General features: G+C 36.6%; 2 protein-coding genes across 3 annotated transcripts; both read left to right on the plus strand.

Moving 5' to 3' along the window:
- Positions 1–8,897, plus strand: LOC145574378 (ultraviolet-B receptor UVR8-like). The gene is made up of 12 exons (XM_081632153.1): positions 1–386; positions 2,101–2,287; positions 2,416–2,562; positions 3,052–3,133; positions 3,303–3,458; positions 4,703–4,876; positions 5,778–5,849; positions 6,735–6,806; positions 6,915–7,033; positions 7,906–7,991; positions 8,075–8,121; positions 8,537–8,897. Exons 1-12 carry the CDS (start codon positions 251–253, stop codon positions 8,633–8,635), a joined length of 1,377 nt encoding a protein of 458 aa, XP_081488279.1. The 5' UTR covers positions 1–250; the 3' UTR covers positions 8,636–8,897.
- A 1,096-nt stretch (positions 8,898–9,993) lies between these two features.
- Positions 9,994–21,992, plus strand: LOC145574379 (auxilin-related protein 2-like). 2 transcript variants are annotated; one of them, XM_081632155.1, is made up of 8 exons: positions 9,994–10,941; positions 12,630–14,232; positions 14,332–14,446; positions 14,557–14,654; positions 16,881–16,946; positions 18,655–18,744; positions 20,299–20,475; positions 21,307–21,992. In XM_081632155.1, the coding sequence occupies exons 1-8, from the start codon at positions 10,271–10,273 to the stop codon at positions 21,343–21,345; spliced, it is 2,859 nt and encodes a 952-aa protein (XP_081488281.1). In that variant the 5' UTR covers positions 9,994–10,270; the 3' UTR covers positions 21,346–21,992. The 2 variants fall into 2 exon arrangements, with proteins under 2 accessions (XP_081488281.1, XP_081488280.1); XM_081632154.1 differs by having other exon boundaries at positions 9,995–10,941; positions 14,314–14,446; positions 21,307–21,991.
- Positions 21,993–22,200: the final 208 nt, after the last annotated feature.

The following is a 22,200-nucleotide window of genomic DNA, read 5'->3' on the forward strand; positions in this document are numbered from 1 at the left end:
TAAAAAAAAATCAAAACCGGAAGAATGGACCAACCGTAGAACTCCACAAACCAGCCACATGCTGTATCTCTTTCACTATAAATACCCATTTAACTGATCTTACTTTCTCCTTCTTCTGTCTTTGCCACTTTCCACTTCACACTCTATAGTTGCCAGAATTTTGAAGATTTTTCTGGGTTTGTTTTTGTTTGTTTCATGTGTTTTTGGGGTTTAATTCTGGGTTTTTGGATTGTTTGAACTTGATCAAGAAATGGGTACAATTGAGAAAGATCAAACTGCGGTGGTTTCTGCGGCGGCGAAAGAGGACAGAAGTGGGTTTACCCCTCAAACACTCCGTCAAATTCTGCTTGTTTCTGCTGGTGCTAGTCACTCTGTTGCTCTTCTTTGTAAGACCCTTCCCTCCAATTTTGGGGTTTACTCCCTTTTTATTTGGGTAGTTTTGCATTTTTGATAATCTGATTCTTTTTTGATAATCTGATTCTTTATTTTATGTTTATTGTGGTTGTGCTATTTTTGCTTAATTTGTTCTGGGGTTGTTTGATTATTGTTTAGTTTTAATTTTTGTAAGAAGAATTATGGTAATAGATAGAAAAAAAAAAAGTTGATTGCTTTATATGTGGAATAATCTTTGCTGAAATATACTCAAATACTGTATAATTGTATCTAGTTTAGGTCAATTTCTTCTAAATTGCTAATTATTTGGTTCATGACTTCAAGTAGATGGCAACTTGCTGAATTGTTAGTAGGATTTGGTAAAAAATAGTGAATTTTAATTTGATAGCCATAACCAGATTTGTATTGGTCCATTGTACATCACCGACAGGTGTACAAGTGTTTGATCCCGGATACTTTTAATAGCTATGTATGAACCTCGGACGGTTGAAGTGAAATTTGTAGTGGATAGATGATTCTTGGTGGGGGGTGTGTGGTGGTGACTTTGACGGTGTTCGGTTCATGGGGTGTCCTTAGGGTTGGAGGGATTTATTTTCATAGGTTGGGGTATCTTGTGTTTAAGAGGATACCTTGATTCAAGTTTCAGGTATGATTAATTAGATTCTTAATACATTGTTGTCATTTTGATAATTGACGCTGGATTTTTCCTTCTTCCGGGTTTTATGAAGATACTTGGCAAGTTTTTCGATAATGTGGATGGTAGACCTCTCAGGCTAGTCTGAGGTTGCGTTTGGGTTGTTAACTTATCTATTTCGAGGTCTGATCATCTTTAGTGCCGATTATTCCGGTTAAGGTAACCTAATTATATTTCTACCTAAAGTCAGTTATCCATCCCTGCCACATTTAGGATCGCCAACAGTTTTAAATGCTTGTTGGTTTGATCTTGATAATACATCTCAACTAACTAGAATTATTAGTTAATAACTAAAGTCCGTATATGTTCTCTTTTATCAGTTTTTCTAGACTGGATCAATTTCTTATGTAGAGCTCATATGATCCTGTTTTTTCATTGCCAACCTTATTTAAACTGGAGGTTAGGCTTTAGAATTGTGCTCAAAGCCTCAAAATTTGGACTCAGTTTCAGTTGGCACACTCTTTGACACATTTACTTATCTGTATTTGAGCTTTCCTCGCTTCTTACTGGTTGAGAGATTGTAATAAAATTATAGAAGGTAGAAAGGGGAAAATAGTCACCTTTTTGGCTTTGCCTTGAAAGTAGGGTTTGGTTTTGTACAAAAACATGCAATCTTATGTTACATTCATATGAAAATAATGATAACTCAACTAGTGAGGAATGACCATCAAAGAATTGGAAATTAATGCTTTGAATTTTTCAAAACTAAATCATGCTTGTATTCTTATGAACTCATGTTTTGTTTGCATCTAAACTTTTGGTTCATTGTATTAGCTCAGCACAATTTTGGTGCTTGACATTTAGTATTACCCTCATTCAGTCAAACCAAGTCCTCAAAGGACAAAAAAATAGAAAAGAAAAAAAAAAAATCTTTTTTTTATACTACCCCCATGTCATATTATTTGCAACGATTTGACATAAAGTGGAGAGGAAAAATGTCTAATCGTTGCAAATAATATGAAACGGAGGTAGTATATTGACTTGTGACTTATGTTGGTTTGTACTACATTCAGCTGGAAATGTGGTTTGCTCTTGGGGAAGAGGCGAGGATGGACAATTAGGCCATGGAGATGCTGAAGATCGATTTTCACCAGTGCAATTAAGCGCATTGGATGGGCATGATGTTAATTCCATTACTTGCGGAGCTGACCATACCCTTGCATATTCCGAGCCACGTGTGCAAGTCTACAGCTGGGGATGGTATGTTCTCCCACTGGTCATGCCATCTCAATTTTGTTTTGGTTTTTGATGTCATTTAAGGTTCTAGGTCCTATTGTGATTTCAAGTATTGCTGGAAGAATAGAAATTAAATTGATGCAAATTTTCAGGGGTGATTTTGGAAGATTAGGTCATGGAAATTCTACCGACCTGTTCATTCCTCATCCAATCAAGACATTAGATGGTGTTAAGATCAAGCAAATTGCTTGTGGAGACAGTCACTGTTTGGCAGTCACTATGGATGGGGAGGTAGCAAGGTTAGTTGTGTATATCTTTTTGCTCATCCTTATTAAATATTGATTAGAACGTGCACACCCTTATTAAATATTCATTGAGTTAGCAAGGTGCTAGAAAAACTTGAACTTAACTATTGCTCTTTCCCATTTATGATACATAATTTGTTACAATCAGAGTGGTGTTGTCAAGTTGCTTATTTTCTGCTGATTTGTCAAACTAAGGACTAATGCAGCTCTCTCACACACATACCCGCACTCAGAGATGTGAGCTGTGTCATTTGCATTTAATAAATTTTCACTCAATATATGTGTGATGATTCCCATACTACAACGTCTTATGAAACATAGTGGATCCCCTAGAAGTCCTAATCTTTTTTTTTGAATATATAGAAATTTGTGCGAGTTTGATCTAATGAGTTAAAGTATATTTTGTACCGATGAGCAAATCTGTTAATATAGGATATTTGATATACTAATATATCACCTGCTTGTGTCTTTAATTAATTGAAGTTGGGGAAGGAACCAAAATGGCCAGCTTGGTATTGGAACTGCTGAGGATTCTCTTATCCCACAAAAGATTCAAGCTTTCCAGGTATAAATAATTTTTCCAATGAACTGCGCTTTCATATATTAAACTTCTGTTTTATTTATAAGAAGGGCATGCTGTGATACATTGTAGATAAATTGATTTCTGACTTGAAAAATTGTAGATACATTATTTTTTGTTGTTTCTGAATTTTTTAGCTTTTAATTCTTTCCAGGGAATACCTGTGAAAATGGTAGCTGCTGGTGCTGAGCATAGTGCTGCTGTCACGGAATCTGGTGAGGTGTATGGCTGGGGATGGGGCCGATACGGAAATTTGGGGTTAGGTGACAGAAAGGATCGCTTAGTTCCCGAGAGATCTTTGTCAATTGATGTATGCTAAAAACTTTCTGACCTTTACTTTTGCCACGCAATTACTTGCAAGCTCTACTTATTTAAATGAAGTAATGAATGCTCCTTTTTTCTTTTGTCCAAAAGTCTTATGTTAACTCTATCTTGAATTTGCTTTCTGGTGATTAAAATTCTTCTTGAATTTACTGGCTAACAACTGGATGAACACCATCTTTAGATATTTTTTCAGAATCTAATATTAGGAAGGTGTTAATAGCTGTCCGATGATGCAGATCACTTTAGACTTGAGAGAGTAGAGACATGCAATTTTGTCATTATGAGTTATGACCATAATATCAGGGTCAAACAAAAACAGTGAACGATTCATTATAGCTATCTTACTGATGGCAAGGTCATAAGTTTATTTTTCATACCTGATTGTTAAACAATGGTTTATACTTTATACATTACATTTTAATGAATTAATGACCAAAAGAAGGGGTAGAAGTTTAAAATTTTGCCCACCAGAATATGGGTGGGGCTAACTCTGTTTGCCATTAGTTGTTGCCTCCAGCCAGTTGCCACCTTGTTGGCTACAATCTATCTCCGGTCCTAGGTTTTTTTTTTTTTTTTTTTTTTACTTTAACTACATGACCAAACTTGAACCAATAATATAGGCTTGTCAATATTCTTTTATGTTTCTCTAGATCTGTTAAAAGATTGTGCTTGCGGCTGGTAGCCCTCGCTTTTCTGTCTGCGTCTCTCCTATTTTGTGGATAGTAGAACTTCCTGGGAAGTTCTAATTCCCAAGTTTTTTTTTTCCAACCAAACAACACCATCTTCTTTTACTTCCTAGGAAGTAGGAACCGCCAATTCCTGTGTTTTCTTTTGTCAACCAAACAAGCACTAAGTGTGTTGCGGAAAAGAATGTGAGGGTGGGAATCTCTGATTGGCCTTTATCTTTATCCTTTGGTATTCTGTTTCAGCTTTTTAACTTTGGCAATTTTCTTGCATATATTAACAGGGCACTTGTCTGTTTAAGACACCAGGTCTAAGTTATTCAACTTCGGATGATGGTTTTCAATTCTCATTTTAATGAACATGAAATTTTAACCTTGACTTTATTTGATATGAAATAGAGATACTATGTTGCTCACTTGCTCTTATGCGGTTGATGGGATAACCTTGTGTTTTTATACGATGCTGGCGTTTTGAAATTTTTTGTCACATTAAATATTCTCTTTTGTCCTTCCCATATTTGACACCCTAAATCATTTAATGTTGCAGGGTATAAAAATGATTCAAGTTGCATGCGGATGGAGGCATACAATAACTGTTACCTCTTCTGGCAGTATATATACTTACGGATGGAGTAAATATGGTCAGCTGGGGCATGGAGATTTCGAAGATCACTTAACTCCATATAAGTTGGAAGCTCTAAGTGGTCAAATGATTTCTCAGGTTATGTATTGTTTCACTGCTTTATGTTATTTTCATTACTAGCTTTAGTATTTTTATATATGTTTATAGGGGGTGGGCCTGGGTTGGGTGTTTTGGAGTGGAGGCTGACTGGCTGAGTGTTTGCTATGTGAAAAATTGCTTAAAGAGTTGATGCACAACATTGGGCATCATTCCTTGCAGCTCTTTTAGTTTGTTCTCATCCTCTTCCACCCCCCCCCCCCCCCCTCCCCTTCTGATTTTGTTCTGGTATAGTTGTATAAGGTGTTTATTTTTTTATAAAGTATCAGTATCTGACGAGTAGACTTTTAGATCAATCATGCATAGGTTCATTGCTCTACACTATCTCTGCTTTACCTGTAAACTTGTGCCACAAAAGCACTTGAAACATACGTTTGACCATGAGATGAGAAGTAAAGATGAAATAGAATTGAGTGGTTGGGAAGCTGTCGCAACTTGTTTTTATGCGGAGTAGATGGTAAACACTTTTCTTTTCATTTGGCAAGAGGCTTGTTGATTACCTGTTACTCAATAACCATAAGATTCTAGTCATCCATGTGTTATCATCTTGCTTTGTAATGAGATTGCATCTCTGCCTCTCTGGCTATTTCAAGAGAGTTTATTAACTTATATTATTCAAGATACTTGTTCTTTATTCATGTCATATACTCATATGTTTAAATCTAGTGGTGCCTTGATTGAAGTATTGGGAAGGACCCAGAGTAAAGTCTAGCTATTTATATGTTGAAAATGTGGCAAATTGCATCAGACATTATGAGCTATGCCTCTCTACTGATGCATTTTAGATGTAACTCCGTCTTTGCGTACAATATGCATTATGTGATATATAGTTTTTTTTTTTAAAGTCAACTTATGCATCTTTTGGGTTTGCTTGATTATTCAGATCTCAGGTGGTTGGAGACATACGATGGCAGTTACTTCTGAAGGAAAGCTTTATGGATGGGGATGGAATAAGGTTTGTAATCCCTTGTTGCATTAGTGTCCTTTCGTTGTAGATCTTTGAGCGATGATTTATGTGTAAATCTGATTTAGGAGCTCATTGACTGCTATTGACATTCTTCTGCCTGAGCTTTAAAATAGATTATCTTTATCATCTGAATATGTCTGTGTTAGAACTTTATTATTGAGAATTGATTAAAATAATATATATAATGTTGCCTTCATGTGTAATTTGGCATTGTAAAGAGGTCAACTGGTTTGTTGTATGCCATTTCTGTTGCAACAGTTATTATTGCAAGCACAGATCATATTTCTTTTGCTTCTGAACTGGTCAACAAATTAGTGCCTGAAATTCATTTTTGACTTTTATTTATTCTAAGCCCTTTATTTATATTTAGAGCCATTGGAGGAGTCTTTGAGGTAGGGGATTCAAGGGAGACTTGGCCATTGGTTTGATTCTGACTAAAGTAAGTGATAAGTTTCTGTAATATGTTGAAGAAAACAAGCTCTAAGTAGATTAAGAATTGACCCACTAAGATACCAATCTCTTTCATGTAAATTACCCACTAAGAGAGAGTGAGGGATAGCTCATGTGGTAAGAGCTTCCCTCCCGGTTCCGGGAGATCCTGGGATCGATTCTCACCCCCCGCCCTTGTAGCTCTCTAAACACCAAAAAAAAAAAAAGAAAAAAAAGATACCCACTAAGAAAACAGCTTAGTCATGTAAATTGCCTGATATAAGTGTATTAATTGACAGTTTTTTACACATGTCTTTTACAATTTTCTGATTTTTTTAATATTCTTTTTTTAGTTGTCCAATGTGTTGATTCTATTGGTATTTGAAGGATTATTGTAGTCTCATCTACTTAATCAGATCTGAATCTTAGCTTTGTATGGTGCAGTTTGGACAGGTGGGTGTGGGTGACAATGTTGACCGCTGCTCTCCTGTGCAAGTTTTGTTTCCCCATGACCAGGCAAATCCTTATCCTTGTTGCTTCATTTGCTATTAGTTAAACTCATTTTTAGCCTCTCAGGAACACTCTTATTATTAACTACTTATTTGTTTTTCGAAATGATCACAGAAAGTAATGCAAATTTGCTGTGGATGGAGGCACACATTGGCTGTTACAGAGAGGAACAATGTGTTTTCTTGGGGAAGAGGTACTAATGGTCAGCTTGGGCATGGGGACTCTGCAGATAGGTAATATAAATTTCTGTTTTTCTTTTATGTAAACAAGTTGGGATATGATTAAAAATCCCTTCATTACTTTTTTTATTACTTTTTTTGGCTTTTGCTGTTGTATATATTGCACATGCGGCCTGCCCTTACCACTCTCAAGGTTGAGCCTGTTAGGGTATTGTACTATTGTTTCACACCCCTATGAAGATTATTATGCAACTTCATTGAGTAGGGTGGATATGATGTGCTGTTGATAAACCGTACAATATGGGTAATTATTTGGGTAGAAAGGACGTCTTGTTAACAATGATTTGAACTAGTGGCTGTAGTAAATTAATTTATATCTGAATCTGGTGAGAGGATCTTGGATGATTAAATGAAATAGCACCATTGGTAGTTCTTCAGCCAGTGCATGTATGAGGTAGTGAGTTCTGACTTCTGACCTTTCTTCTTAACTTGTTATTATCATCACTACTCTGTGGTTTATGCTTTGAAGCTGTATGCAGTTTTCTTGCAACGATCTTTCTGCCTGATAGTGTTTTAGTTTTATGTTGTATACATGTCGATAAGTGGTTTATGTGGTATTATATCAGTTCTTAATTTCTGAAACGCAAAGTTACTAATGTGTGTTTTACAGTCTGCGCTTCTCACTTCTGCCCTTCAGCGGAAGGTTGCATTGACAATGTAGACTGACTTGTATCAAAAGTTAAATTATTACACTAAATTGCCTTTTGTTTTGAAACGGAGTTAATATTTTCTGAAGTTCTCATAGTGCTACTCACTTCATTGGATATGATCTTCTGTTTGGGAATAAAACCTGACAATCTGCAATCTAAAGACTAAATTCGAAACAAAAACTCTAATATCATTGATTTATATCCTACAAATTGCAGAAATTCTCCTACAATGATAGAGGCCTTGAGCATGGAAGGGTCAGGTGGTCAAAGGATTGAGGCATCAAATGCAGATCCATCAGCAGGTTTTTTTCTTTCCAAGTTATCTTTTGTGATCATCGTACTATGTGAGGTTCTTGAAATTAACTCCTCTACTCTGTACTAACAGGGAGAATTTTGGTTCCACCATCAGGAAGATATGCTGTCGTCCCTGATGTAAGAATTTCTTTTGTATTTTCAATGAGGTTCCCTATTCTCTCTTGGAGATACACAGGGATTTGGATCTTGCTATAGTGAGAACTCTAACATCACACTACACTGTTAGATGGCTTCCTCAAGTACAGTATAAGTTTATCTGTAAATGTGGAAGCCTTCTAAAACAAATTTGTTAGTTTGAGAGATTCACTATCGCAAAGTATCCACTAGAGTTGATCACGGGCCAGATCGATGCCTGATTTATAGGTTTGCGCAAAAAACTTGTTTGTTAGACTAAGTTTGACGTTTTGGACCACACCCATAAAGTTGCCTGGACCATCAGAGCCAGCCCGTTGATCAGCTTTAGTGTCTGTGTCCCTCATCCATGTAATAGATTTGCACTAAGGTATTAAAACAAATTTCATGCTGTCTGCAGGAGCAAGCTTCAACTGCAGGCTCAAGAGACAATGGTGGTGACGCAAGTGTACCAGAAAATGACGTAAAACGGATACGAGTTGGCCCTGGACCTGCTTAGTAGCATGAGATATAGGAAGATTTGCAGGAACAAAGTTTCTTCTGAGCTTCATGGGACTGATCTGCGTGTATTTTGTATATATACGTCTGTTATTCAAGATAAACTTCATTGGATGTATTTGATCGACCACTCTTGATCAACGCTCCATTGTTTTGGTCTCTATCAATGCTTATCCCCCTGTTTCTTTTGCGGCGAATGTTTGGCTGTACAACAGTACATTTGAGAATTTGGGAAGATTTTGCAAAGTTGCAGTTGGGTCTTATTTGCGCAATTGCACTTTAAATTTTCAGAAATGATGCATGATCACATTGGCACAGTCCACACCTTAAAGGAACACTCCTAATTTCTATACTTTTTTATTTTCGCACTTGCAATGTAACCTTATGATTTTATGAACACCTTAAGGAAGCAATTAGAGTTGGTAAATGGACCAATCTATCAAAACCATTAATTTCTGGTAAGAGTAATATATGTGTAGTTCAGTTTGATTAAGTGGTCTGTTTATCTTCTCTAATTGACTTTCTCAAAGTGGATGTTATGAGGCTATGTTTTAAGTAAAATAAAAAGGACGTATGTAAATTTAATATGCTTATCAACAAGCTAAGCAAAATGGGAAAAATGTGCCTTTGTGTTCTTTGTCATTGTGAAGTACTATGAAGCATTATGAATTTATGATACTTCTTAAGTTCTTATATGGCTGATTACTTGGTATGATACATATGCACTAATGTAAGATGCAATAGTATATTAATTATTCGTTAGAAGAGGTTCTTACATCAAAAGAAGTATGTATATTAGACACAAATTGAGAGGAAGGGACTAAGAATGAGGTAATTTTGGGGTGACTAGAGTACAACTTTACAATGAGGGTGTAAAATAGTAAATGAGTATAAAGTCAATGATTAGTTAAGCTTAGAATCAAGGAGTGGAGGGATGATTAGTCCCTCCATCCCTTCCCCCGGACGGGGGGTTTAATTTCACCCCCCGATCCTCCCTCTTGTGGTAGGAGGGGCTCTCCGTAACCATTATTGTAAAATACAAGATCTAAACCGGAATTTATACTATTTATTGTAACAATTGACTTTCAAACCACAACTTGTTTGTCACTTATTTTTTTTGAAGGAAATTTCCTTATTTGTCTTGTTTTCACTAACGCAGATTTTTTTTATTTTTTTTTTATGTTTTGGGTAAAAATGGAGAAAATATGGTAGTTTCACCATCTTCTATGTTCTTACCCCAAACTGCCATCCTCCTCGTCGTGTATACAATACATGAATACAATCTTCCTTATTTTCTCTCTCCTCCCAAAAATATTATTTTTCCCACTAGATTACTAGTTTACTACTTCTTCTTACTTCAATTATTTATTTTTTTTGTCTCACCTTTTTCTTTTTCTCTTTTCTTTTTACATTCCTCCATTATTTCTTCCTTCAAACTCCATTAGTTTAGATCTACTACTAATAACCAATTTCTGGGAAATTTTTAATTTTCCCCAAAATTATTTTCCATGATCATCTTCTTCAACCCCATTTTCCCATTTCCCTAACCCTAACTTTTTCCCCAATTTTTCCCTCATCTGTCATTCTCTCTCCTCAGATCGTGGTGAGTTGAAGATAGATCGAGAGGAAAGAAGAAATGAATGATTTTCAGGGATTGTTATCAAGCGATTATGGGTTCAAACCTCAAGGTAAAGCTGCTCCAATGGCGGGTGCTAAATCCGGCATTAATTCTTCTTCATCTTCTTCTTCTGCAAATTCTGCTTTTAATTTCGAGATCGGAGGGTCAAAAACGGCGTCGTATCCCTCCAATTCGAAGAATTCCTCGTCTTCTTTGTTTGATGATCATGATACCCTTTTTCGCCCTAATCGGAAAAATACCTCATCTGATGATTTTGGGATTTTAGATGATGCTTTTGCTACTGGGGGGATTAAAAGCAATTCGTCAAAGTCTACAAATAATGCTAATTCGGTGAATTTGGATTCGATTTTTGGCGGCGGCGGCGGTGGAGGTAGTGATTCGGCGTCGAAGTTCTCTTCTTTGCCCGTTTTCGATAAGCCGGTTTACGATGATGAGGATTCGAGCTCGGCTAAGTTTGAGAATATCTTTGCTTCGGCTTCTTCTGCTTCTGCTTCTGCTTCTACAAAGAAGGGTGATGCCTTTGATGATCTTTTAGGGGGGTTGGGGAAGAAGGAACCGCTATCGTCGAGGTCGGTTGGGTCGGGTTCGAAGGGGGCTGATAAGGGTTATGCTGGTTTTGATGATTTGTTGCCTGGTTTTGGTGGTGGGAGTGCATCTTCAACGAGCAGGTATAATGCTGACTTTTTGCTTATTTGTTTTTTTGTTTGTTTGTTTATTGTGAATTTGTGATTGATTTGGAGCTTTTCGAGCAAGCTGATGCATAACTTTGAATTTGGTTGGTAATGATGTATGTTAGTAGATGAACATTGTTATTGTTAGTTTCCTGTGTAGTAGTTTTGAGCTTGTATTGCCGAACTTTTAGAAACTTGTTAGTCAAATATAGGCAATGTTAGCCGATTTGGTCCAAAAAGGATTCATTATTTTCCTACATTTGATGTCCCTTGACGATACCAACATAGTGTTATAGCCTTATAGAGTTATAGGTCACTTTATAGTTTCAATGCATTATAAATGTCACTTTACTGTACTAATGCCAACACTAAGAAATGGCTAAAACGATTGATGTTTTGGATCAGAGGGAGTATCTGGCTTGAAAGGTATGGGAAAGAAAAAGGATGGATGAAGAATTATATGGAATTAGTGTACACTTGGTTATCTGGTACAAATGTGGAGATGCAGTTGATTGTGACAAGAGTTTTATTGGGAGTGGTCAATTAGAGGAGGTCAAGAGGTTGAAAGCAGTGAGATGAGTTGAGCATTCCCTTTCGTAGATATTTTGGTTCGTTTTTGTAGCACGTGCTCTTTTTTTTTTTTTTTTTTTTATTGTAAATCTGAAGCTTGACACTTGACAATTTAGAGTGATGATGTTTTGTTGATATAGAATCTCATGGACCTCTTGGTTAGAAAAAAAGTCGTCATTTCTGTAAAGTAGAGATACACTGAGAATAGAAAGTCTATTTTTATCCTCTATTGGATCCTGTTTCTCCTAGTAATAATTATGATCATTGATTCGCTGAAAATGTATGGTTCTGGTTAGTTTTTTTTACACTGTTGGATGCTTTTAGCTTCTTTAGGCTGTATGGAAAACTGTGGATAAGAAGAAAGAGGACAGTAAAGAAAAGAAAACATCTAGAGGAAAATTATGTATAAGAGTAAGATTAGGGAGAAAGTGAAGAAAAGTTAAATGAAGAAGAAAATGCAGAGTAGAATTGAATCCTTTTGGCGTGGAGGGAGGGAAGTTGAGTAAAGAAACCTAAAAGGTAAGCAAAAAGGGTCGGGAACTACTTTTAGGTTTGATCGTTTGGTTAACTACTCAGTTCTGTGGGTTTGTGTGTTTCTGATTTGACCTTTTTTGTTCTTGAACTTTGTTAACAAACTTACAGTGCCAAAGTAGCCACCAAGGGGATCTATATCATCAAGTTCTAGATCATATTTGTAGATTATTAAAAACTCTTATTCAGTGTCTACGTATCTTAATTTTATTTCAAAATTATCGTGTAGCCGATCCCAATTATGGTATTAGGGCTATGATTGATTGATTGATTGATCGCGTGGCACAGATTTCCAGGATTTTTAAGGTTGTCTTTATTTGTTTCGTATAGTAAATTCTTGTCTTTATTGTGGCTTTTGTTTGGTTTGGTTTTGCTGTAATACAACTTTGGTTAAGGATAATACTTTCAGAACTAATAGACAATGTAGCAAGTTATTTCTTTGACATCATTTTAGATGTGGGATGAGTATTTATTTTTGTTCTCCTTTTCTATCCGACTCTTGTGCTGCATCTATCTTTTGTTCAAGTTTATTTTCGAGATTATATTAATAGACTTTATGTGGTATGTATTTGCTTTCTTCGTAGGATGTCATCGGATACTACTAAGAAAACCTCAAACGTAGTAGATGATCCTTTTGTTGTCCTAGAATCAACTTCTCCTCCTGTATCTTCCTCCTCTGGGATTTTTACTGATCCTTTGGATGAGATTGGTAATCTTAATGCTGGCAAAAAAACTGCTGAAAATTCTTCTAGTGGGGCAGCATTTGATGATATAGATCCCCTTGGTGGCTTTGGCAAGGCTGTACCTGCATTTTCAGCAGAGATCAATGGGGAAGAAAAGGAGGCATTCCGAGCCAGAGTTCCTGGACGACAAAGTTCAGTCACTGGAGATACAAACCAGAAATCATCTGTAAGAAGTCCTGAAAGAGGTTATGAGAAAAAGGTGTCGGTGGAGGATTTTCCAGAACCAAGTGTCTTTGAGATGCCTTATGTGTCAGCTGAAACTAGTAGGACTGCACCAAATGCTTCTTCTCCTGCTCATAGCAATGCTAGTTTTAGGGAGTCCAGCTCCCATGGACATGCCTCTCCTAATTCTGAGGAGAACATGGGGCCATCTGATGATATATGGCTCTCTGTATCAGAAGTTCCTCTTTTTACACACCCTACAGCTGCACCACCTCCTTCAAGACCTCCACCCCCAAGACCGGCACGCTTTTCTAGTGGAGAATTTGGTTCCTTTCCTGCTTCAAATGTACACAAGAAAGCTAATGATTATCCATCTTTCCCTGGTTCTGTGCCAAATTTTCAGAGTCCAAAATCAGCTCCTTCTGGTGCAAGTGGTTCTTTTGCATCTCCTATGGATGAACTTGAGGATTTTGCTATGGGAAGAAATGCCAGTGATGTAGATGCAACTCATGCAAGCTCAGATGTTCGGTCTGGTGAAGATTTTGACTCAAATTCAGTTGCTGCGGCATCTGCTGCAGCCATGAAGGAGGCAATGGATAGGGCCGAAGCTAAATTTAGGCACGCAAGGGGGGTAAGGGAAAGGGAAAGTTCAAAGGTCTCTAAAAACAGAGAATCCGTGCAAGTAGAAAAAGAGGAGAATCCTATGTATGATGCTCCAGAGAGAGAATTTAGGGAACATCAAGAACGACAAGAGCGTGAGCGGCAACAAAAGGAAAGGGAAGAGGAAGAAAGAAGACGAATGGAGGAAGAGGAGAGACGGCGAATTGAGAAGGAATGGGAGGAGAAAGAGAGAGAAAAAAGGAGAATCGATAAGGAAAGGGAATTTGGCAGGCAAGCTGTGGAAAGGGCTGCCAAAGAGGCACGTGAAAGAGCAGCTGTTGAAGCCCGTACCAGGGCTGAAAGGGTTGCTGTTCAGAGGGCACAAGCTGAAGCTCGAGAACGTGCTGAAAAGGTCGCAGTTCAGAGAGCACAAGCTGAAGCACGAGAGAGGGCAGCTGCTGGGGCTAAAGAAAGAGCTGAAAAGGCTGCTGCAGATGCAAGGGAAAAGGCAAAAGCTGAAGCCAGGGAGAAAGAAGCACGTGAGAGGGAAGCAAAAGAGAAAGAACGTGAGAGAGCTGCCAGTGCGGCAAGGGCAAACCAATCGAAGAATGAAAATGACCTTGAATCTTTCTTTAGCATGGGCAGAGCAAGCAGTGCACCAAGGCCCAGGGCTGCTTCATCGGTATGTTAAAATTTATACTAGGCTTTATTTTGACTTTTAATTGGCATTTCTTATTGTGTACACTTTTAATATTATTTCCAGGATCCATTTGAAACACAGTTCCAGGCTAAACCTACACCTGAAACAACCAGAGCGTCTGTTAACTCCTCCTCTAACATGAGAAAAGCATCTTCATCAACAAATATTGTTGATGATTTAAGTTCAATATTTGGAGGTAATGAAAAGAAAATGCTTGATTTCCTCAATTAGCACTGCATTTTCTTCCTTGCTTTTACTCTTTTCAAAGATACTTATAGATTCTCTTGTCTTTGTTTCCTGCAAAAGGCCCCCCATCATCTGGCGACTTTCAAGAAGTTGATGGTGAAACCGAAGATAGGCGGAGAGCCCGAATGGATCGCCACCACAGGACCCAAGAGCGTGCTGTATGTGCCTTTTTGTTATACATTCTGTTATTTTCATCCTCCATGTTGATGTGATCAATTATTAGTGATATATACATTCTGTTATTTTCATCCTCCATGTTGATGTGATCAATTATAGATTCGGTTATTTTCATCTCTTAGGAAGCTAAAGTTTAGATGACACCAATGGTGTGATATATACATTCAGGGAGATTCTACAAGTCGATTTCTGTTTCATCAATGGTGGAATGTGAAAATTCAGCGGTCTCCCGCTCTTTTTTTATTTATTTTTTTTATTTTTTTATTTTTTATTTCTCTAATTTTGGAGGAGTGGATGGGTGGGTGGTGGTGGTGGGAGTAATGTAGTATAGTTAGAAGAAGCGTTCCGCATGAGTATAAAGCTAATTGAACTGGTAAGATGCGTTTGGGAAAATCCTTTTCTTGGACAGACTCTTTGGTTGAGTTGCTGCTAGATTAAGAAGCCATTGTCTTGTGGAATTGCCCTCACAACTTCAGAAAGGATAAGAAGATTCACATGCTATACCTTGCATTCTAGTGAAGAGAATAAAGAAAGCATCAGTTTCCCTTTTTTTTTTTTTTTTTTTTTTTTTTTTTTTTTTGGTGAAATCAATCAATTAATTATATCCTTTTAGACCCTTTTTGTTAATGGTTTAAGAGGTGAAGAAAAAAGATTGGTTGAGAGTGTGGGCTTTGACATTAAAAAAAAAAAGAAAAATTGCCATACTCCCTCCGTCCTTTTATTAAGAGCTTGTATTCCATTTTGGGGTAGCCAAAATTAAGAGCCTATTTCTATTTAAAAGTTTTTGACAATATTACTCTCTTTTTGATGATTTGTCATCTTTTTCCTTGTTCTTTTTTTACTTTTGATATCAATTTCCAATACTTTGTTTCTCCCTCTCATCAATAATTCTCAATCAATTTTTCTTTCTCTCTATCTCTCTCTAACGTCACATGCATTTTTGTACATCCAATTTTTAGTTTAAAGGAATCTAAAACTTTCTTAATTTCTGTGAAAAAACCTAAATAGGCTCTTAATAAAAGGACGGAGGGAGTATATATTATTCCGTACTAGAAGTTATAGCAATATAAAGCTTACCCCATTTGCCTGTAAAATGATGGTCCACAAACCACCAACGTTGTGTTGTAATGTATGTGCGTGTAGGTGTGTAGTCATGAAAGTGTGGCTTTTTTCCCGAGTCCTGAGGAGTAGATGTCAATGATTAATTTTATGGGAAGACTAATGTAATGAGTGGAATGATTTCTAAATGATAAGCATTGAAATGAGTTGGTGAATTTTAATTTGCTGCCTGAAAGATTGAAATCTTTTAAACATCTGTGCTTGATCAGGTTCTTGTATTACATTGTATCTCTGGATGTTAATTTTATGTAGCATAATTAGGAAATATCTAAATAAGGTGATTATATTTGAGATTTATCATGAACTGTAGTAATGCAAGGAGGGTCAGCTGTCATGTTTGTGGTGAAAGTTTCTCTAAAGCATGTTTATTTGATTGGCAATGGTTAAAGACATGATCTCTGTGGAGGATATACATAAGCGAAGGAATTACGGTTTAGCCAGCTGGCGTAGCTTATGCTTATAAGAGGGGTAGGTGGTTGATCATCTTTTTGCTGGCTGGTTAGTCACGGATTTCCTCTTAGCACTTTGGCTTATCTTTGTTTGGGATGAGTTAGCCTTGACTCAGCTGGCCAAAAGTGTACTTGTGTCATGGGATGGAGGACAAAGGATGAAGAAGTCTTAGTTTTCTGGTGTGTTAATGGAATGATTATAGCCAGTAGAATAGCAAGGGTAACGCTTCTTTCCATCTAGAATTTAGAAATTTTCTTTTAAAGGATGCTATGCAGTTGGAGCAAATATGCCATTGTAGTCGGACCTTTGATCTGATTTTGTGGATTTTAGGTACATAATAACCTGAGGGCATGATGGTAATTTATGCAACCCTTTCTATCTGAATAGGTTAACAACTCTTCTATTTAAAAATAACACCTATTAGAGGAAATCATCTGAGGGAGCAAAATGTTGGCTCCTCTATCAGAGTAGGACGAGGAACTATGTTGAGTTACAGATTCTTCGTGGAGATGCTTGAATATTGGATTCTGTTGTATCTTTGCTAACGATTTGGCTGGCATGCCTTTTAATGTGGTCACTTGTGATCATTCTCTTACTTTATATATATATGTATTTAACTGATGATGTTTGTATTTCAGGCAAAAGCATTGGCTGAGAAAAATGCCAGAGATCTTGAGGTTCAAAGGGAACAAGCTGAGCGTAATGTAAGTTGAACTGCTCTTTTTAGGTGTTCTTGTTCTTTTATATTATTCCAAGTTTTTGGGGATTAGCATACGTACAACCTAGACAGATATGTACTCTCTTTTTGAGTTTGTCCTTTGTACATGTCTCACAAGATTATGTAGTTTGGCTTTCCAGCTTGTCCTTTTTTCATACCAGTTAAATTTTTATGGACAAAGTTATCTGAGAATTTATCTGAAACTAAATGAACTCTGATGGTTGACAGAGCTTAGCTGACACTAGTTTACAATGTTTTAATATACCCTCTTCCCAACCCTTGCATTTTTTTCTCATCTAAAGTATTTATATCCTCATTTTGTCCTTGCAATCATCTCCTTGCAAACTGCAAAGCCATCTGTCATGCTTTAGTAGGAGTGTTGTTCCCCTCCTAGCAAACTATATTATTGACCAACCATTCTTTGTAAATTGTTTTTTTAATTAAGCCATGGGTATCCTTGGCTAAATTGGGCTGAGGCTTTTGTTTAAAATGTCTCATCTGGGATCCTGGACAGAGATTATTTTCAAGTGAAGCGATGTAGTCACTCTCACAAACTGTTGCTTCTACTTGCTTGCCTAATTTTGCTTTTCTGAATGTCATAATGGGTGTCCTCTTCATCTGGGCTATAAAGCTAAAAGGGCATATTTTGGAGCTTTATATCTATGTATGGCTCAGTAGAGAAGTATGGGCCTTTACTGTTACAACACAAACTTTATTTATTACTCTGTTGTCATCAAGTGCGGGCATCATGTCATCCTTTTGTTATAACCTCCTTGCGGGTAATTAGTCAATTAAAAGGGAAAAGTATAGAAGCATCAAAGCTCCAGTTAAAGATGCCAAACATAAAAAGCTCTTTAGAGATTAGGTAGGCTATCTATCTTAAGTTCTTAACCATACCATATATGATCGTGCATTCATGTCAAATTGCTACTTTTCCGCCACTTGTACCATAAACTTGATACATTGCAGTGCTGCCGAATTTCCAAAATAAACCCTATATACCTACTTGAGTCCATGTACACTATAGGACTTTCTTTCTTTGCCAATTCAACCTTACCACACTTGGGTTTTTGTGACTACATTCCTCCATGCCTCCAATCCATCGGAAAGCCTCCTAATTCAGAAGACATGTTGCTGTGACAGCTTATGTGCATCATTTATGAAGCAAAAAGTATATGGGTTCATGGGGGGAATAGGGAATTGGACTTTCTCCAATTTGCTGGTCAAATAGTTGGAGCCAAAACACGGACTTGAATTAAATGGGCCACTACTCATTATTTGATATTCAGATGCAGAGCGCTTTTAAGTGATTAATCTCTATAAAAATTTCCGAGGTTTCTACCCTGCAAGAATTTTTGAGCATTGAAGTTTAGAATTCTAAAACTAGATGCTTTAAAGGTGTCCCATGAGGATAGCCACTATAGATAGTCTCTTTTCTTCCTAATGAATTATCAATACATCTGTTGTTTGTCTAGTGTTTTTGTTTGAGCCAAGTGTAAAAGCTCTAACTTGAAGTTTTCTCCTTCTGTTTTACCCTTCTCTGATTAAATAATATTTTTTTCTTATTAAAAAAATAAGTGTACTATTGACTGGTATATGGAACAGATGACATATGTAGCTGAAGTGAGTGTAGTCACTTGATTTGTATCTTAGTGGTTAATTTGAATAAATGGTTTTGTTTGACATGATTGCAGAGGTTTTCTGAAACACTTGATGTTGAGATTCGACGCTGGGCAGCAGGGAAAGAGGGGAATTTGCGTGCTCTCCTGTCAACAATGCAATATGTGCGTATAAATTCTTATGTTTTTATTATTTTATTATTTTGTCAACTAAAAATGCTCTAGACTATGGAAAAAAAAAATATTATGTTTATTTGTTTAATGTGGAGCAATGTATAAAAAAGCTCAAGGCGCACTGAAGCGAGAGGGGTTCTGCTGCGCCTCAATGCACCTCTTTGAAGTGAGGCGCACTATGTGGGCAGTTAAAAATTTTTGGCTGAAGTTTGCTTCAAGTGCACCTCAAGTGCGCCTTAGGTACGCCTCGGGCGCTTTTTGTGTGCCTAACCCAAAACGCCTCGCCCAGACCAAAATAAGCGCTCACCCTTGATCGCCTAGGCGCGCTTTTTCAAACACTGATGTGGAGCTCTTTTTTCCTAATTTTAAAAAAGCTTCCTTTATTCATTTCTCTCTAGTTTTTCCTCTTCATTTTTGTTGGTGTGTGGATGTGTTAAAATCTGTTAGGTGTGATGTGTCTCCATTTTTGTTTTGTGGGCTTGATTTGTTAGCTCTTTATATTGTGTAGTCCTATGGCTGTAGACTACTACTTGATCATATTAATTTTCAACTCGTTTTCTATATTGTTTATATACATGTAAAAATTTGTACTTTTGTTACCCAGTATCGTTTTATTGTTGGTATTAATATCATTTACAAGCTGATATAATCTCATACTTTATTCTATTTTATGGATCCATGGCGGTATTATTGTATATATTGGTCTTAAGGAATTTCTAAATTAAAGTATTTGTTTCTGGTTACCCCGCTCTATAGAAATGATTTACTCCATCCTAAATTAATTGCCACATTTTCTATTTTATTCTGTCACAATTTAATTGCAACATTAACATTTTTGGTATTTTTTTTATACTTTACCTCTTCTCCCAAGGTAAAATTTTACACCTATTTCCCTCTCTTGTTATCTTTCTTGAAATGTGTGCCAAGTTGGTTTGCGGCATTAAAATAGGACGGAGGTGAGTATAAACCTTCACTTTTCTGATCCGTAGCGCCTCATTTGTAAAATGTTACCACTTCATGTATTTACTTATGAGATTCATAGGCTCACGCTTTTTAAAACAATGGCATCAAGAGAAATATTTATCGTAGAAAGTATGATCTAAATTTTATCCCAATGGAAGAGGCAAAATGCCTGATCATTGTAAATTATAGATAGAGCAGTTCTGAGAGTAAAAGTCGTGTGCACAGAACTTTCTGTTTCTGGAATTGTGTAGACACCTTATGTTTCTGCGCTCATTTTCTGCCTGTTGGTTTTAATTGGTGATTGTGGCAATCTCTTCTACCTGATTTCGCTTACTAATTTTGCAGTTGTGCTATTTCTTTATTTATTCATCTTTGTGTTAGCTCAAGAGTTAAACTGGTTGGATATGCTTTTTTACCCCTTATGTTTGTCATGACATTTGGGGATGGAGGTTATGACAATGTAAATATGAAATATGGTCTGGGAATTGTATATGTGTTCATATTTGTATGGTTGGGCCTTTATTTGCTTGATGAATTTAATCATAGCAGCTGATTGCCGTCTGTTTTCTTAATCTTGAATAGGTTCTCTGGCCTGAATGTGGCTGGCAACCTGTTTCCTTGACTGATTTGATTACTGGTGCGGCAGTTAAGAAAGCTTATAGAAAGGCGACTTTGTGTATTCATCCTGATAAAGTGCAACAGAAGGGTGCCACTCTACAGCAGAAATTTGTTGCTGAGAAGGTGTTTGATCTGTTAAAGGTATCTGATTTTTCTTTCCCCCCCCCCCCCTAAAAAATTTTTTTATAGACATTGGATTGACAATATATTGAAGTTTGTTAATTTCCCCAGTTTTAAATAATTTTAGAATGAGAAGTTTCTTCTCAATGGTGAAATGATTCTCTAGTATTCAGGAAAGTCATATGCTTTAGGGAGTTTCTCCCATTTTGCAATTTACATCATGCACTTCTTGGTACACCCAAGATTTTTTATTTTAATTACTCAAATGAGCAATAATCATAATGGAGCTCCAACTGAACAAAAGATCAGAGAATAGCTTTTGGCATACCTAGAGTTAGGTACACCTGGGTAACGGAGGCTTTTCATTCTGCAATTTTTAAGGAGGATTTTTTTTCTTTGTTTGGGGGGTGGGGGGCTCTTGGCCACGATTCATCGCAATGCTGTGTAAGGAAAAATACAAAGTCCTAACAAAATAGGGATTTTTGAGAAGTGAATTTGGATCATGCCTGATATTAGCTTGGGATAATTTAATTCTTTATTTTATCTTGCCACATTTTTTTAACACTGTTGAATACTCTTCTTGATTTGTAATGAGTGTAATTTTGGAGTTCAGTATGGAATGCATTTGGGACTAAAGTGACCAAAGTTGCCTTTGTGGGAAGAAACAATGCACATTTTAGGGGTTAATAGGAGGGTAAACTTGGAAAAGTTATTAAACATTTGCATGTGAAACCTAAAACACTATAATGAATTTTTAAACTGACGCTGTTTGTTTAAATTGGAGGGGAGTAATGCATTACTCATTCGATCATGCTATAGTGATCTGAGTTCTTGTTTATGGTGTGAAAATAGGAAGCTTGGAACAAATTCAATTCAGAGGAGTTATTTTGAGCATTGGAGGTTTCACCCTTCTGAATATTAAGGGTGTCTTGCTTGGCATATTTTCACTCTTTATGCAAGTTTTGAGCTATTCTGGATAATGATTCTTGCGTCAAAATGCACGGAGTTGCTGTTCAGTCGGCTGGGTTATCGTTCTGTGGTTGATGAGATGCTTGAAAATGGTCAATGCCCTGCAGCTCCCTGAGTTTGTTGTTAAGTGATGATCGTACAGTTGGAACACGTTCTGAAGTTTTTCTAAGATGGTATAGAATAGCATTTGTTTGGGTGATCTGCCCATGTGATCGTTGTCATATTATTCATTAGCAAATGTCATCATTTTGAGATGCTGCGTTTGCATTGTATCCATTCTTTTTGCTCCTTTTTGTTTCATAATAGTCTAATCTGTTGATGAAGTATTCAATGTTGATGATACGTAATTACTCAAAAACTGATAATGCCAATTCATGATTGTTTAGAATTGTGAATTTTGATAGTATGATGATTGACGATGATGATTGATTATGAGACAAGATGGTAAAAAAAAACTTTTGTATGAGATGATATGTGATGATCAAAATCTTGTAAGGGATGAGTTTCGTCCCAATTATTGAAACATAATTTTGACGGAGATCATTTTGTATAAGCCGCGTCTTATTTTTTTTTTTTTTGAGATGATTCTATTGTTGATTGTAAATTTGCAAATTGCAGCCATTTAAAATTTGTATTTTGTAAATTGTAGCCATTTAAAAAATAAAAATTGCAAATTGCAGCCCAAAAGTTATGAATTATAAATTGTAGTCTAATTTAATTTTTTTCATCGATATGCGTGACGAAAAATATTCGTTTAAGATTTTAGCGGCCATTTTA

The sequence above is a fragment of the Chenopodium album genome, chromosome 13 (genome assembly GCF_948465745.1).
Source record: "Chenopodium album chromosome 13, dcCheAlbu1.1, whole genome shotgun sequence".
Taxonomy (NCBI): domain Eukaryota; kingdom Viridiplantae; phylum Streptophyta; class Magnoliopsida; order Caryophyllales; family Amaranthaceae; genus Chenopodium; species Chenopodium album.